Consider the following 16,271-nt stretch of genomic DNA (forward strand, 5'->3'; position numbering starts at 1 on the left):
CTTAACATCCTTCACTAGCTCCCATTGCGCTTAGAATAAACCCAAGCTCCTTGTGAGATCTGCCATGACCAGCTCCCCTCACTCCCTGTGCCTCCACTCAGGAGCACCTTCTTACAGTCCCAGAGCAGAGCTTCCCATTTCCTTCCCACCCCACCTTTGTGCTTTCTGCTTCCTCCACCTTTTCACACGCCTGCCTCTTTAGTATCAGTAAAGTCTCAGATTAAATGAGTCTTCTCCAATGAGGGGTCTCATGGCACCCTGCTTGTTTCCTTCATAGCCCTTCATATTTTATGAGTGTTTCCTTGTTTATTGTCTGCTTCATCAGATATTATGTAAGTAAATACCATTCCCTGAAGTGGAATTTTATTCCAAAGATCAGAAAGGAAAGACAATATGTCAAGGAAATATAGCAATAGAAGTTTTCATTTGCTCAAATCAGAAAAATTTCAAGTACTGATAGCACTCAAAATACCTGTTTAATTGAGACTCTATGCTCCCTGAAGTTGTTGAAAACAAATATTTCAATCCCAGTTGTCTGAGAGAAGATTCCTCTGCCAGAGTACTAGCCAGTAAAATATGGTGCTCGGAATGCAACACAATTCTCCAGATACCGCCGGCTGGTGCAGAGTGAATCCTGCTTCCCTTGGTGTGGTCCTGGGTAATTGTTTTCTTAGTAGCTGTCAAACTGTTGCCTCATATTCAAGTTGACCTAGGTACTAAAATACCTCCATCTTGGTTGTTGGTGGTCTGCTTTTCTTTTATGTTGAATCTTGGAGCCCAGTCTTAGTTCAGTCTTATGACACATTCTCTTGACTGGTCCACTTTTGTTTAGGTAGGTAGTTTCTTTTAATAAAGCAATAAGTACCTACAAAACAGCCACCTGTTTTATTATGCTGTATGTAACCTTTCAGGGCTTACTTTCTTCTCTTACCATTATATTGCTAAGAGCCATCCCCGTTTTCGGCAGGCATGTGGCTTTGTTCCACGTTGTGCTTTTGTGAACAGTATGCCTTGTACATCTTGCGCATGCCTCCTAACATACGTGTGCAACCGGTGTGTACCTAGGAATGGAACTGCTGGGTCATAGAACAGGGGAAGTGCATCTTCAGTAGATAATGAACTATTTTCCAGATTAGTAACCCCAGGAAAGTGTAAGAGCCTAGATCTCTTTCAAATTGTCAAGTCTCCCCATCCTGCTCTCATGAAATCAATATTGCTAAATCTAAATGCCAAAGTTTACATTTATCCCTCTTAATTGTCATCTCTTTGGTTTAGATTCATCATTCTGGACTGTTGAGATTACCTGAATCCTGCTTCTGGCATCCATAGTATTAGCTACCAGTCCCAGCTTTTTAAAATCTTTAAAATGTATTCATAGTCCTTCTATAAAATAGTGATGGGAAAATAACTCCTGTTCATTGAGAGCATACTCCGTGTTCAGCACTTTATATTTTATTGCATTAATCCTCATAACATAGATTTTCTACCTATTTTACAGACAAAGAAACTGAAGCACAAAGAAGTAAGTTGCCCAAGTTCAGGAACAAAAGTCAAGGCCAGCACTCACACTCCAAAGCCCACATTTCTTCTCCAGATCTCATTTGCTCCTTATCCAAGTCCATGTAGAGAACTCAAATGGTGTGGCCCGGACTCTACCCCACCTCCCAGCACCCCAGCCTCTGATAATGGTCCTAAGGTCCCCTCAGTTGACAGATATACGATTGATCCGCATCATTCGCATCTCGCTGTCCTTGCAGTGTTGTGTATGAGAGAATGCCTGGGCTTTGGAGTTCAGTCCCAGCTCCGCCTCTTACTTTGGACTCGGGCAGGTTGTATAGCCTCTGTCGGTGATTAGAGAGGCCTCATTTAGCCTTTCGAAGGCTCAGTGTCTTCATATGTGAACAGGGTATAGTGGAACATGCCCCACAGGGCACAGTGAAGTTTTAGTGAGAGAACATTTACGAACATGAACGTGTCTAGCAGCATACCTGGAACATAAGGAAGCAACGGTAAATGGTGGTACATTTATCCACCCTTTTTTCTTACAAGGGAATTAAATCCTACGACTCCTTTTACCCACCTCTTTAGAATCTTGGATATGGATTTCAGTAAAAATTCAATATTTCAAATTAAACTAATTTTCACTTCACAAACCACAAATTAAATGTAAAATGACTCAGATTTGTCACAGTCTTACATTTTCATTTTGAACTAAGATAGTATGATTCTTTACAGGTTTAGAGAGTGATGAAGAAATTAGGCATTTGGATGAAGAAATAAAGGAATTGAACGAATCCAACCTTAAAATTGAAGCAGATATGATGAAACTTCAGACGCAGGTAAAAACGCAGAAAGTTATCTTTACAGTAATCATAATCTTTTTTTTTTTTTTTTAGATTTTATTTATTTTATTTTTCCCCCCAAAGCCCCAGTGGATAGTTGTATGTCGTAGCTGCACATCCTTCTAGTTGCTGTATGCGGGACTCGGCCTCAGGATGAACGGAGAAGTGGTGCCCCGATGCGCACCCGGGATCCGAACCCGGGCCACCAGCATCGCAGCGCGCGCACTTAACCACCAAGCCACAGGGCCGGCCCTACAGTAATCATAATCTTTAGTGAAGGCAAAACACTGGACTGTTAAACCTTGTGGTAAAAAGTATACTGTTATCTTGCAATGATACTGAGCGTGTCTCGATTAGACAATTATTATAAAAACTTGAATAAGCGGATCACCCTGGGCCATCATTAATTTGATAGCTGTAGGCAAAGCTACTCATGTTTTTGCATTGGGTGCATCTTTATAAGCAAATAGAGCAGATCATTCTATAATTACAGAGTCCTGTAGAGCATGTGGTGCCTTAGAAAAATTATCATGAGAAGATATGAGAGTACTTAGTTTTATTCAAAATTCAAGTAAAACAGAGCAACTTTTTTAATCTAATTTTTCTAGAACACCTCTAAATGGGTCAATATTTGCTAGAAACAGATCTTTTTAGAGATTTTCCTGAATAGATTCTTTACTGAAAATCCAACCAATTTCTCAATTCTGCATTCTCCTATGTAATGTCTGCCCCATCCCTGATTAAATTTATCCAAATGGAAATTAAAAGTTCAGTCTAGGATTTTTTAAAACACTGACAATAACTCTATTGCAACAAGTCAGAAGGGAAAGAATAGCGAAACAAAGTACAGGCTGAAGTATCTTTATCCCTCTGTCCGCTCCTGAAACGTAGGGTTCTGAGACCACCGTGATACTGCCTCTCAGAAGTCCTCCTTCACAGCAGCTTAAGACAGAGGGTTTAGTCCACCGGAAATGCAAGTTTGGTTTCCTTACCCAGCGTGCCCAGTGTCATAATCGCCTACTCATAGCCATCAGGTCTACAAAAACAGCTTGATGTGTCGGTTTACAAACCACGGGAATGCCTCTCGTGAACCATTAGTGAAGAAAGCAAAGGCCTCTGTCCTCATGGAGTTTAAATTCTAGAAGGGGAGGCAGACAATAACAAAAAAATCGTAAATTATGTTGTATGAGAGAAAGGGCTGGGGAGAAGCAGCCAGATTTCAATATAAAATAGGATAGTCAGGCGAGGCCTCAGGGTGAAGGAAACATTTTGACAGAGACTTGAGGAATTGAGGGAGTTAGCCAAACAGGTATAGGAGAAGAGTATTTCAAACAGTGAAAATAGCAAGCGCAAAACCCCAAACCTTGAGAAAGCCCAGAGTTTTGAAAAATAGCAGAGTGAGTATGGCTGCAGGTGAGTAATCTGGGGGAATCCTAGGAGATAAGTCCCAGAGGTAGCACGCGGAGCCTGCTAGGCTATTTTAGAGACCTTGGTTTTTATTCTGAATGAACCATTATTGGGTTTTGAGTCAATGGTTAACATGATCATTTTTGACCTACATTCTGGCTTACATTTTAAGAGACTAAAATTGGTAGCTGTGTTGAGGATAGGCCAAGAAGAGATTGCATGGGGCAAAGCCAGACACAGGGCCGCCCATGAAAAGGCAGTCACAGTCACTCTGGGAGCTGGGCCCAGGGGGCAGCAGTATAGGTGGGTACAGTCATCCCATCCTGGACATTTTGAAGGAGGAACTCAGTGGACTTGAAGTGTGAGAGAAGGACAGCCATCAGGGATACCTCGAGGGCCTGAGCAACATTGAAGTTGCTATCAACTGGGAAGGAGAGGACTGTGTATGGAGGAGGTTTGAGAGAAATAGCAAAGGTTTGCTCTTGAACATACTGAGCTTAAGATATCCATCAAATAGCCATGTGGAGACGTGGAATCTGCAATTCATGAGAGAAGTGTGGGCTAAAGAAATAAATTTGGAAATGTGATTCCAAAACTTAGAGCAATATGATGGGGTTGCAGTTTTGTGAAGAGAAGTTACAGTGTATACATTCCTTGGCATTTAGATTCAGTTGATACATTTTCCTTCAGAGGCAAACCCTTTGTACTCCCTTCCAAACCCTACTTCTCATATTCCCAAGTTATTTCCATTTCAGATCATATCTATGGAGAGCAACTTAAAGACGATAGAGGAGGAGAACAAACTTATAGAACAGAACAATGAGAGCCTGCTGAAGGAGCTGGCGGGTCTGAGCCAAGCTCTCATTTCAAGCCTTGCCGACATCCAGCTCCCGCAGATGGTAAGTCCAGGGCCAGAACGTGGCTGCTCCATTGCAAGTGTTTGCAGTGTCACTGTGCAATCCCAGGGACCACGCCTCATCATGTATGACCTGCAGTGACCTCCCTCCTTGGAACATGATGGATAGGTACATTTAAATTACATTAAGGCCAAGGGTTTTTACACTGTAGGAGTCATTTAAAGATGAGTGTTTATTTGAAACTTGTTTTATAGTGTAATATGAAAGTTGGAGGCCAAAGCTCCCTTGCTAAAAATTTGTTTCCGGATAGAAAGCTTACAGGTTTACAAAATCTGAGACCTGGCTGTTTGCATCATCTACCCAACTCAAGAACTAAAAAAAAATTTTTAACTTGCTGCTTTCTTTATACTTTACATTGAAGTATGAAGAACATACTTCAGTTCTCCTCATATAGAATAAAAAGCACAAAAGTGAGCAAGGTATCCTTATTTCCAAAATCTAAACACATATTTGAGGTATGGCAACTATTTAAAATTCATAAAAAAATTAGTTTCCTTTACATTTTCATAAACACAATAAGCATCTGGAAGTGGGGCTACATTGTTGAACACTTTTAATTTCCTTAATGTGTGCATTTTTAGAACAAGGTTTCTAAAGCTACGTATTTTATACATAGAATGGTTTAAAGAAGCGGCAATTTAATTGGTTTTCCTGAAAGCAATAAATCCCTCAATTTACCCAATTTCCCAGCATAGAGCCTTTGTCTTAACCAATTCCAAATGTGTCTTTTGACATTAAAGGAAATCAATAATTTTAAAAAATCAATAATGTAATAATAAAGAATATAAAGGAAAATAAATTATTACTTTATGGCCAGTATTAAGGTAATTATTGGATATTATTGTGATATTATTTATTAATGTTTAACTCATACTTCAAATTTGTTTCCCTTAATATTTTTTCCTTCGCCAGTGCCATAAAAGTAATCGTTGCCTTACAAGAAAACTTGTACTTTGTGTAGTTACCATACAGGGCACTCTAGTGGTAATTTCTGGGGCTAATCACACTGAACGTTCACAAAAGCACCCAAGACTGAGCATTGGCATTCCCATCCTACAGGTGAGGCACACGAGGCTCAGGGAGTTTACACAATTTAATCAAAGTCTCAAAGCAAGCACCAGTCAGGTGGGGCTGGCTCTACAGCGTGGCCTTTATCCACTCTGCCAGCTGGGTCCTGGCCAGTTATGTGACTCTCCAAGAAACACGTGACTCAGCAAAGGCAGAAGTTAAAAGGGAACAGAAAACCACAGCTAGACAACACTGATAATTTAGATCAGAACTTTGCTGAGCACAAGATACTCTTCAAATTTAGAAATCCTACCTTAAATAGCAACAATAACAATAATATCCTTAATATCTACAGTATTTAGGCCTTTTACAAGTCCTTTCTTCCAAGCATCTTGTGAAGTAAGTAAGGCACATGTCATCTGTTTTCAAATAGATGGGAAAACGGAGGCACCAAAAAATGATGAGTAGCATTCCCTTTGTGTCATTCATTTCCTCTCACCCTTGCGTGCAATTTCCACATATAGAATGTCTATTCTCTTTGAAGCACCACATTAGGCAAAGGAGAGACCAAAACACACAAAAAGAATAAGGGATGAGCAGACCCTGGTTTTGTGAATCTGATATTCTCCCTGGAAACACAGAGAAGTAAAAAAGTATACTGCAATGCTGCTGCAAGGGAATAATGGGCAAAGAGGTGTCTGAGGATGAAAGGGGACAATTTTTCACCAGACAACTGGTTAGTGAGCAACTTGCTCAAATCTTAAATTCCTTAAGTTCCAACCCAGTGCTGTTAAAGGAACCATCTGGTACAAGCAAAGCCTTCCTCCCCAGCCTCCTCGACGTTTACCTGCTGCCAGCAGCAGGTCTGTTTTGTGCTGAGCACGTGCAGTTGAAGCTGACGCTGCCTCTCGAGAAATGGGGGCAGTTTGAGGGGTCCAACTCAGCAGCCAGACATCTACTTTATGTGGCTCCAAACTGACCACAAAATGCTGTATGATGGATCAGTTAATCCCATTAATTGAGTAAAGAGCGAGCAGATGAAGTCCACACACACACAGCCTCTTTCCATCTGCCCAAAGTCCACAGTCACGTGGATCCTCACCCTCTGCCGGACTCCGAAGTCACTGGTGCTCTGCTGTGTTACGTGGTCCTGCTTTTGCCTCAGCCTGAATTGCTGTGATTGGTTCAATGTGTCTTGTCTCCATTTAGGGGCCTATCAGTGAGCAGAATTTTGAAGCATATGTGAATACACTCACAGACATGTACAGCAATCTGGAACGGGACTATTCCCCGGAATGCAAAGCTCTGCTGGAAAGTATCAAACAGGCAGTGAAGGGCATCCATGTGTAGGAGTGCAGCGCTGCCGGGCAACCAAAATCAGCAACAGCAGTGATACAGACGGATCTGCCAGGGGCTCCTGTGCTGCTAAGGCACGTAGGTTGCTGTACCGCATTTACAATTGCAACATTGCACTAATTTTTTTTCCCCCAGCTGACATAAAAAGAAAGAAAAACTATGATAGACTCTGTAGATTAAAAGCAATGCAGTCAAATATTAGATCTTATTTATTTTCATATGTTTTTCTTTTATTTCTTCATTGCACTCTTTTGGTTTTTTTTTTTTTTTGTAAAGTAATGTAAAATAAATGTGACATTTTTATATTTTATTTATTTCTAATCAAAGAGTTTTTTATCTTTTAACTGCATTTTGAAGTCTGCCATATTTTTACACGTGTTTATTAATTTATTTTCCAATAGAATTTAAATAGAAATACTATTCTCAAATGACGTATCCTGCTGGGTTTAAATGAGAAAACAAAAAAGTATGAAGGAAATCCTTGTTTAAGGACTGCACTATGCTCCAGTTTGATTTTTATTGCACACTTCTTTCCCCCTTCACTGGCTTTGTATTTATCAACCGGCGTGTGGTGAGATGCTTGGAAGGTATAAGAAGGTAAATGGCGCCCACTAGCGGGCAATACACGCTCACAGAAGCACAGTACACTGGAAGACGGCCTGTTCAGAATTTGTTAGCAATAATTAAATATAGCAATCAGCAAAGTATTCAACTTAGCTCTACGGTTTTAGTTAATATGAATTATTTATTTGAAACGTTTTAAAAAACATAAGCTTTGTTAGTGATGCAAATTTGTCTGTTTGTTTTTCAAGTCATATCAGATAGTTGGCAACTCTTATCCCAAGTCAAGAAATGACTTGATGTGACCAGCCAGGCTTTCTTGCCATATGTTGGTATAATATACAAGTGACAATATTGATGTAGATTTGTACTGAGCAAATACAAACACATCCAAATGGAAAATTTTGTAGATACCATATCCCCTGAAATAGCATTTATCTTACTGGGTTGACTGGAAAGGAATGGAAAATATAGTAACAGGTGAAAAAATGTTACTCTGATCTGAATAATTACTTTGAACACTGGTAACATTGTTCACCCTCCTTAGGCAACAAGACAGCTTTCAATTTGATCAAAATCTTTCTGCAGAACTACAAGTGCTACAAAGTATACACACTCACACACGGGCACACACCCACATATACACACTCACAGACACTCACACCCACGTAAAATTGAGCTGCAATCTTGAATTTCTGGATGGATCAGAGTTTAGTAGTTGCTGTAGTAAAGGCAATGTCTATTTCAGGGATTGTAAAGTAGTTAAGCATTGTTTCAAAAGTTTTTTTATATTTATTTTTTTTAAGAAAAAGGTATAGACAACCAGCTAAACTGCCTTTTTGGTGTGCACACACACCTCGTGTGCAATGTGCCTCCGTGTAAATGGACACTTGAACTTAGTGTGGGCTTAATTTTCTGTGCTATAACGAAAGTGTTTATTTTTTATTAGCCTCATGGAGATGTAGATTGAATGTGACGGCACTCACAGGCGTGATATGTTCCACTGCTGTTACTGTAACCTGCACAAATTAAAAGTCCCATGAACAGTAATTCCACTCCATGACACTGTGGTCATTGCTATGTATTAAGTGGGGCTGATCTTTGGTTTGGGGTTCATTTGAACCCTTGAATCTTAGTTTAGTGAAAATGAGATGTCTGTTCTTAGGTAGGAACGGTGTTTATTTAAAAATCAATTTAAAAGGAAAAAGAGCTACCATATGTGCTGTCTATTATAAATGGGACACCAAACAAAATTTTCTATTAAAGGTATGTACTTGCAAACATTTTGCTATACAGTACTTGATAGATGCATACAAATGAGTTCACTTATTACAAAGACAAAGGTTTAATTTGCTAAATATTTTAACAAGTTCGTTATATATTTTATTTAATTTAAAAGAAATCTCTTACCAACTTATGTATTTATTACTGTAATTTACTATGACTTCAGGTTAATTTATTTGTGTTTGCATAGTTTGAGCAGGATGTTTTGTGAAGTATGTTTGTATTTATTTGCCTCCTTTGTATTTGATGTGTTTTGTAATGTGCACTGAAATTTTTTTCCTTTCAACTACGTTAATGATTGATACTGTAAATTGGGTCTTTTGTAAACAACAAAAAGGCAATGATGTATGCATTTTTTTAATTTGAAGTAGTTTGTTTATATACTGTTTCTTCAAACAATTAATATTTCTTACATCAAAGCAACAAAATTGTGTTCAGTGCTGTACATTTGGTGTATGGTAGGAAATAAAAATTGATAATGAGCTTTGCTGTGATCTTTCTCAAGCTGCTGTATAGACTGTTGTCACCACTCCATGAAAAACTCTGTCCCAGCAGAGCCTGGCTGGGGTGGAGGACACCTGAGCCCTGGGCCAGTTCTGACAACCAATAGGCTCGGCTTATTTTTTCACCCCAAATGGACAGGATTTTTTTGTCATTTGATAAATCGTCACGGCCTTTGGTTCAGTACACTGCTACAGAACAATGGATGTCTTTGATATAAGGAAAAACCTTTGCTAGCACCAGGAAATTCACCTAGATCTAGTGAACAATAAGATATAGGCCCCACCCTCCTGATCCAGAATTGCTGCAGATATATCTGTATATTCATACAAGTCAGTTTGAATTTCTTTCAAATTAAAGAAAGATAATAATTAATTCTTGACAGCACCTCTTTTGCTTGTGTGTTTTTCCCATCTAACGTCAAACAGCTTAATTTAATTTTCCAGTTTCTGCCCAGATTTACAGATCTCTAAGACTGGTTGCCATTCATACTCAATGTGGTAAAACCCATGTAATCCATGTAATGAAGCAAAATTGACTGAAGGGAGAGGTCTGGGTCCCCAGAGGAAAGCCAGGGGACTCGGGGGGACTGTCACGTAGCAGGGCTTGGCCTGCTGCAGTTAACGCACAATAGAGCTTGCTTTTAGTCACCAAATTTATTTGTGCAACATGCTCCTATGAGACATCCTATGAAAATAGATCACAAGATGCAGTTCTGCTCAGCCAGGTTCTTGGCTTACCGTTTGCAGATTATGTGCATCTTGCCCCGATCAGGATTTTACATCAATGAGTAGTGTCTGCATCCCTGTCACCCAACATGTCAGAAGAGGAGTACCAGTCCTATTGGAAATAAGAAGAGAATGATGCTTAATTAGAAGATGTTAATGCCAGACCCACTTCCTGACTTCCCCCTAGTGGGAGATGAAATGAATGATAGAGACTGTGATGAGGTACCCACAGGCTCCTGCGGAAACAGTGTGAGGGTTACCTGACTAATTCTGATTTCCTGGGAAAAGTGCTGGTTATAGATGAGCCGGACAAGTTTGAGGAACAGCATTGCAGGCATGGTGATGAGACAAATCATCAACCAAGCAGCTTAAGCTAATTAACAAAAGCCTGGTGAGACGTAAGAAGATAACAGACAGAAAGCCCAGGTAAGTAGGAGAGGGGCTCGTATTATAAAAGGCCATGCTCAAGAGTTCAAATTTCCACAAGCACACTTCAGAATGCCACAGAAAGATTTGGAACCAGAGAATGACAGGATCAGATTTGCATGAGAGACAATTTATTCTAGCAATTCAAACCATATCTCTTACATCAAGGCAACAAAACTGTGTTGGGTGCTGTCCCTCCGCTGTATGGCAGAAAATCAAATTGATAATGAGCTTTGCTCTGCTTGTTTTCAGGCCGCTCTACAGACCCCATTATCACCACCCCGTGAAAGGTGCTGGGCTCTTAGATGGAACTGAAATGCTGCTACTCGAACCAATGTCCTGAATGAAAAGAGGGGTGAATGATTCTTTGATTTGCCTTCTTAGAAAAAGTTTTAAAAAATAATTTGTTAGGGTACATAAATATTTTGTTAATTTTCATAAAACTAATATTTTCTATGTCTCTCCCTATATATTATGGCCATTTTAGTGTGGTCTGGGAATAGTACCCTGTTATTTCCTCTCATCATTCAGCAGATAATTATAAAGGATTTAATTGACTAATAACTGTCTACACTGTCAGATACCATCAGTGATGCCTTGTACACTTCGTCTCATGGAATCCTCAAACAGATTTATGGAGTAAATATCACCGGCCTAATTAAACTGATGGGGAAACTGGTGCTCAGAATAGTTAGCAACTTGCTTAACTATCATACAATTAGGAAAAAGTACAGCCAGGATTCAACCTCTTTCCACTATTTTTAAGACCTAACCCATGGGGATCTGTCTAGTCACCTGTCAGATGCCATCTAACCTGCAAGAAAGAAAATAGGAACTAGTTGAGATTAGGATATATGCTAGGGGCCAGGCATATCCAATATTCTTGAATCTTGACACAAAAATAATGCCTGTCTACCACTACTGAGTGACTCAGAGTGCCACTGAGCCTCTGGATTCTCTCTCGCAGGCTTGACGGCCACACTGCAATGGGAGTATTATGATAAACCTTGTACTGATGGAAACCTAAGTCTTAGAATAAAGAATTTACTTGATGCCCCAGAGATAAGTACCAGGGTCAGGATTCAACCCAGTTCTGACCCAAGAGGAGCTCCTGTCCTTTCTGCAGGCCACCATTACTGCCTTGAGCCAACCCCTAGCCCACTGGTCATCATCCTGACCCGCCTCAAGTCACAGTCACTGGGCAAGAGGCGGTCACTTTAATCACCACTCCAGATAAAGTTTTTCAAAGAAACATCATTTTCACATTTAAACTACACTATTATGATGTATTTTTCTTGTAAAGGCATATCCTGAAAATGTGACACCTTAATAATTTATTTGACGAATTGAGATTGAAAATCTTAATATTGAGTTGTAATAGCCAAAAAAATAAGGAAAATGTAAATTACTCTTTTGTTTTGTTTTGTTTTTAGGACAGAACAACATAATTATTGTATTCTGTGGTTAGCTGCTTTGTGTAAGCCTGACAGTTTTGGATCGGCCTCCGACAAGTAAAAGGACACTTTGTACTGACTTTACCAGCTGTTAAACGTTTAAAAAGATAAAGAGAATGTAAAGTTCCCTGCGCGTAAGAAACAGCTGTTGTTTTAGAATTTTCCACTCAAATATCTATTATCTTATATAAATGCAGTCATTTTCCTTCTGTGACCAATTACCTTATTCAGTTTGAAGTGAACCCAGGGTCGGATGTTTGGACTAGATATTCTGAAGTGAGAGTGGCACTTTGGGGATATGACACTCCAATAATGCTTTCAAAGGCTCAAACTTTTAACCGTTAGAAATCTTCACAAATATTTATCCCAAGACCAATGTACTTGAGAGAACTTCCAAGTTTTGTGCCCCACCAAAACCCCGAGGACCAGAAGCATCCACACCCCGGTGCCCTGGCTGTGTGCCCCGGCCATGGTTTGCTGTCTTCTTTGACACAGCTGCCTTGACTACTGGGTTATCTCCATTAACATCAGTTTGCTATTCCAGGAAATTCTTGCCCAGGAAGCAACATTGAAAATATTTTCATTATTTGTTCCAGGAACGTCTTAATGATACGTTCATCTGAACAGGAACTAGTCAACATTCTCTCAGAGTAAATACCCCTTCTCAGGACAACAGGCTCTCTGAATAACTGTTTTCTCTACGAGACACACTTTGAAACCCCGGCTAAGCTGTGTGCATCACTTCTAAACTGTTATGTTGTAAACTTGCCTAATTCTAATCACAATCTCACATTCAAGACCCTCCTTAAACCAGGGCCCCCAAACCACATAAACATCCACCCTTGCCTGCCCCCTCCTCAGAAGCCAAGGCTCCGTCAAGGTAAAATAAGCTTTGTCTTATCAACAGGTTGTTTGGGGTGTGCTCAGTGGGAGCAGCATCCCACAGACCCGAGTAGTTCCTGCACAAAGCCATGAATATACATCCATAGCCTGAGGCTTTCAGTAAGCGGGTACATAAACGGCTCAATTTCTGAATCATCAAAAACCTAAAAGCTTAACTCTAAACATTTCTAACAACCTCTTGGATACTTCTGCAAACATAAAGAAAAGCTGAATGTTTTTACTCTCTGCCACATGCCCTTTCCATCTCCAGAGAATCGTCTAGATCAATAGTAAAAATATAAATAATCAACAGAACCAGAAGAGGAAGAAGGAAAGGAAAAGAGGGAGGAGGGAGAGGAAGGAAAAGAGAAGAAATAAGAATAAGAAAAATCATCATTCCCTGGTAACATATGGTTTTTCAAAAATAAATAAAAAGTGAATGTAAATTCCTTACAGGCAACAGCAGAAGTTAATTCATGGGCCGAGACAAGCACCCCTGTACCCACAGGTACTGCAAAGCTCCCTGACATTTGTTAAAGAGGTGTGTGTGTGTGTGTGTACGTGTGTGTGTTTGTGTGTGTACATGCGTGTGTAGGTATGTGTGTGTACGTGTGTGTATGTGTGTGTTTGTGTGTGTGTACGTGTGTCTGTTTTAACGTTTATTCAATGCTTAATGTTCACCAGGAATTTCCCAAGTGCTTTACTTATTGATTTCTCACAATTCTGTGAATTATGAATTATTATAATCATCACACATTTTGAACAGGAGTCACAAAGTGGCTAAGTAACTTGTGCACAACTGAGGACGGCTTCACACCTTCCGCCCTTCCCAGCTCTTCCCCCGAGGACGGGTCTATCTGCACCTGCGCTTCCCACCCCCCACCTCCCTCAGCCTCTGGCCCCACCGGCCTCCTGCCGGTTGAGCCTTCCTGCACTGCCCGCACCGTCCATAACAGCCACTGCTGAGCACTGAATCATGGCTGAGCCACAGGGTGAAATAAAAATATGTTGGAATATTGCATTGAATAACATATTGTTTTAAAATTAATTTTCCTTTTCTTTATTTATTTTCCAATGTAACTGGCTGGAAATGTGAAGTTACATGTGTGGCTCTCAACCAATTTCTATTGAACAGTGCTGTCTAACCATTCTTTCTGCAAGAAGCCAAAAGAGTGTCAAAAAGAAAAGCCAAAAAAATATTCTACTTTTTACCTTTTCTATAGCTTAGAAATCACAAGGCTTTTCTTCTCCTTTTTTTTTTTTCTTTTCGGTGAGGAAGATTGAGCTAACATCTGTTGCCAATCCTCCTCTTTTTGCTGAGGAAGATTAGCCCTGAGCTAACATCCATGCCCGTCATCCTCTATTCTGTATGTGGTACGCCGCCACACATGGCTTGATGAGCGGTGCGTAAGTCCACACCCAGGATTCGAACCTGCGATCCCTAGGCCGCCAAAACGGAGCATGTGAACTTAACCCCTACACCACCGGGTAGGCCCCTCCTTTTTTTGTGTTTTTTGAGGGAGAAATCACCAAACTGTGCACACATCTGAAAATTATTATAATTTTTATGTGTTCAGACAAAGAAACAAAGTGGCTAACCACACCATAACATCTATAAATATGTGAAACATGCTTGCACAACCTGAAAAATATACTCATTTTAGCTTTTTTTTTAACAATTACCAATCTACAAAAACAAATTCTGTTTTAAAAAATCACTGTAATAGACTAATTTTTTTGGTCCATATCTGCATATGGTGCTGAATTAGAGGCTTAAAGAACCTATTAGAAGTTAGAGAACCAAAGAAATGTCAAGAGGATTTCTTTTCCTTTAGACAACAGCTATCTCTTGTGGATCAGGGAATCTGAGTTTATCAACATCATGGGAGGAGACCATAGTTTCTTGAAGGGGTAATGCAAAGGTGGGTCTTTTATAGCTCGGGCTCTTGTGTGAGACAACTCTTTTGATGGCAGTGCCTCATTGGCACTGGGTAAGGTGCACGATACAACTTACAATTGGTGGTCACCAGTTAAGAGGTGAGAGTTTTGGAGGGAGTTCTTGGAGAGTAAACAGTTGTTTGATGCTATCTATTGAAAGTTGCCTGCTCTGATGTTCATTTAAATGAATTTGCGGGAAGTTCCTGAAATGAACAGTATAGTTGTTTGCAGCTTTATCTTCCTGAGCAGAATTTCCTGGAGTAGTAAAGTCATGAGGATAGAGACACTGCAACAGTCAAGTCATGTTAATTTGTATAGTAAGCTGTGTGGTGCTCTCCACGGTAAATCTGCAGAGATTTTACTGTGAACTTAAGGAATCCTGAGGCCTTCGAGCTGACAGAGATGGCCTCAGGAAAGGTGTGGGGACCAGGTAGCCAGAGTCAGCAAGAGTTCCTGGGCATGGGGACACTACACATTCTCAAAACATGGCGGGAGCAAGCCCATCATCTACCAATGACAACAGCATCGGCCTGGACATGGCGATCCAGCACTCCTTTACTGCGTGGATCTGGGAAGGGGCTGATTAGAAAGCGAGCACACTGCCCTTGCCCTTAGCAGACAGACGCGTAAGCCCCGAGTGCAGAGAAACTGATGAGCAGCAGGCCGGGCAGAACCTACAGGAGGGACATCTAATGGAAACCAAACCTGCCAAATGCTGAGCACGTGTGATCTTAGAAAGCCTCTCACCATGAGGCAGATATTCATATTTTTATTTACTTACGGCTCAGGAAAGCTAAGTAACCTGTTCAAGATCACCCAGCTGGCAAATGGAATCGCTGAAATTTAAATCCAGGTCTGACTGACTCCAAATATTATAGATCTCCCGCCACGTTATACTGAGCCTGATCCTTGACTGAGCAACATACAGAACTGGGTGGGGGATGAAGTAGACGGTGGAGACGAAGTGGGAAGACCAGGCAGGAGGCCGTTGCAAAGACGAAGAGATGATGAGGGCCCGAACGCAGGGATCGCATTGAAATTCAGAGGAAGGCTAAGCTCAAGGACGCGTTTCGAAAAGTAGAATTATCATAACTTTTAGCTGAGCTAAGAACATTGACACCTGTGTTTCGTTGTGCACTTGACGTTCAGGATGTTTACTCCAGGGAAGCAAATGCCCTGGAAGTCCGCTGACCGGGCACGCTGGGGCCTCTAAGTGCGGTGAGCGGGCCGCAGTGAGGCCGGGGCCGCCCTGCCGTCTGTGCGAGGCGTGACAACTTCAGAGGAACAGGGAGAGAAACAAATCTGTCACATGCATTTTACAAATTTAAAATATGATCTAAATGATTATCTTTACAGAAATCTCATTTATCACTAGGTTCTTAAAAATTGCAAATGAGCTATAGAATAGCCTGTGTTAGTTTATACAGGCTAACACTCTGTTAATGCGGTGCAGTTCATCTCTGCAAA

At 40.6% G+C, this 16,271-nt stretch overlaps 1 protein-coding gene across 1 annotated transcript in view; it reads left to right on the plus strand.

Annotated features, from left to right (window-relative positions):
• Positions 1 to 7,263, plus strand: part of LOC101387156 (ST18 C2H2C-type zinc finger transcription factor) — a 118,284-nt gene extending 111,021 nt beyond the window's left edge. Inside the window, exons 22-24 of the mRNA XM_014791527.2 lie at positions 2,236 to 2,339; positions 4,505 to 4,648; positions 6,884 to 7,263. Of these exons, the coding sequence (XP_014647013.2) occupies positions 2,236 to 2,339; positions 4,505 to 4,648; positions 6,884 to 7,024 (389 nt within the window). The 3' untranslated portion in view covers positions 7,025 to 7,263. The remainder of the gene's footprint in view (positions 1 to 2,235; positions 2,340 to 4,504; positions 4,649 to 6,883) is intronic.
• Positions 7,264 to 16,271: the final 9,008 nt, after the last annotated feature.

Source organism: Ceratotherium simum, chromosome 31 (assembly GCF_057802395.1).
Source record: "Ceratotherium simum simum isolate JZ-2026a chromosome 31, ASM5780239v1, whole genome shotgun sequence".
In the NCBI taxonomy this organism is placed as follows: Eukaryota; Metazoa; Chordata; class Mammalia; order Perissodactyla; family Rhinocerotidae; genus Ceratotherium; species Ceratotherium simum.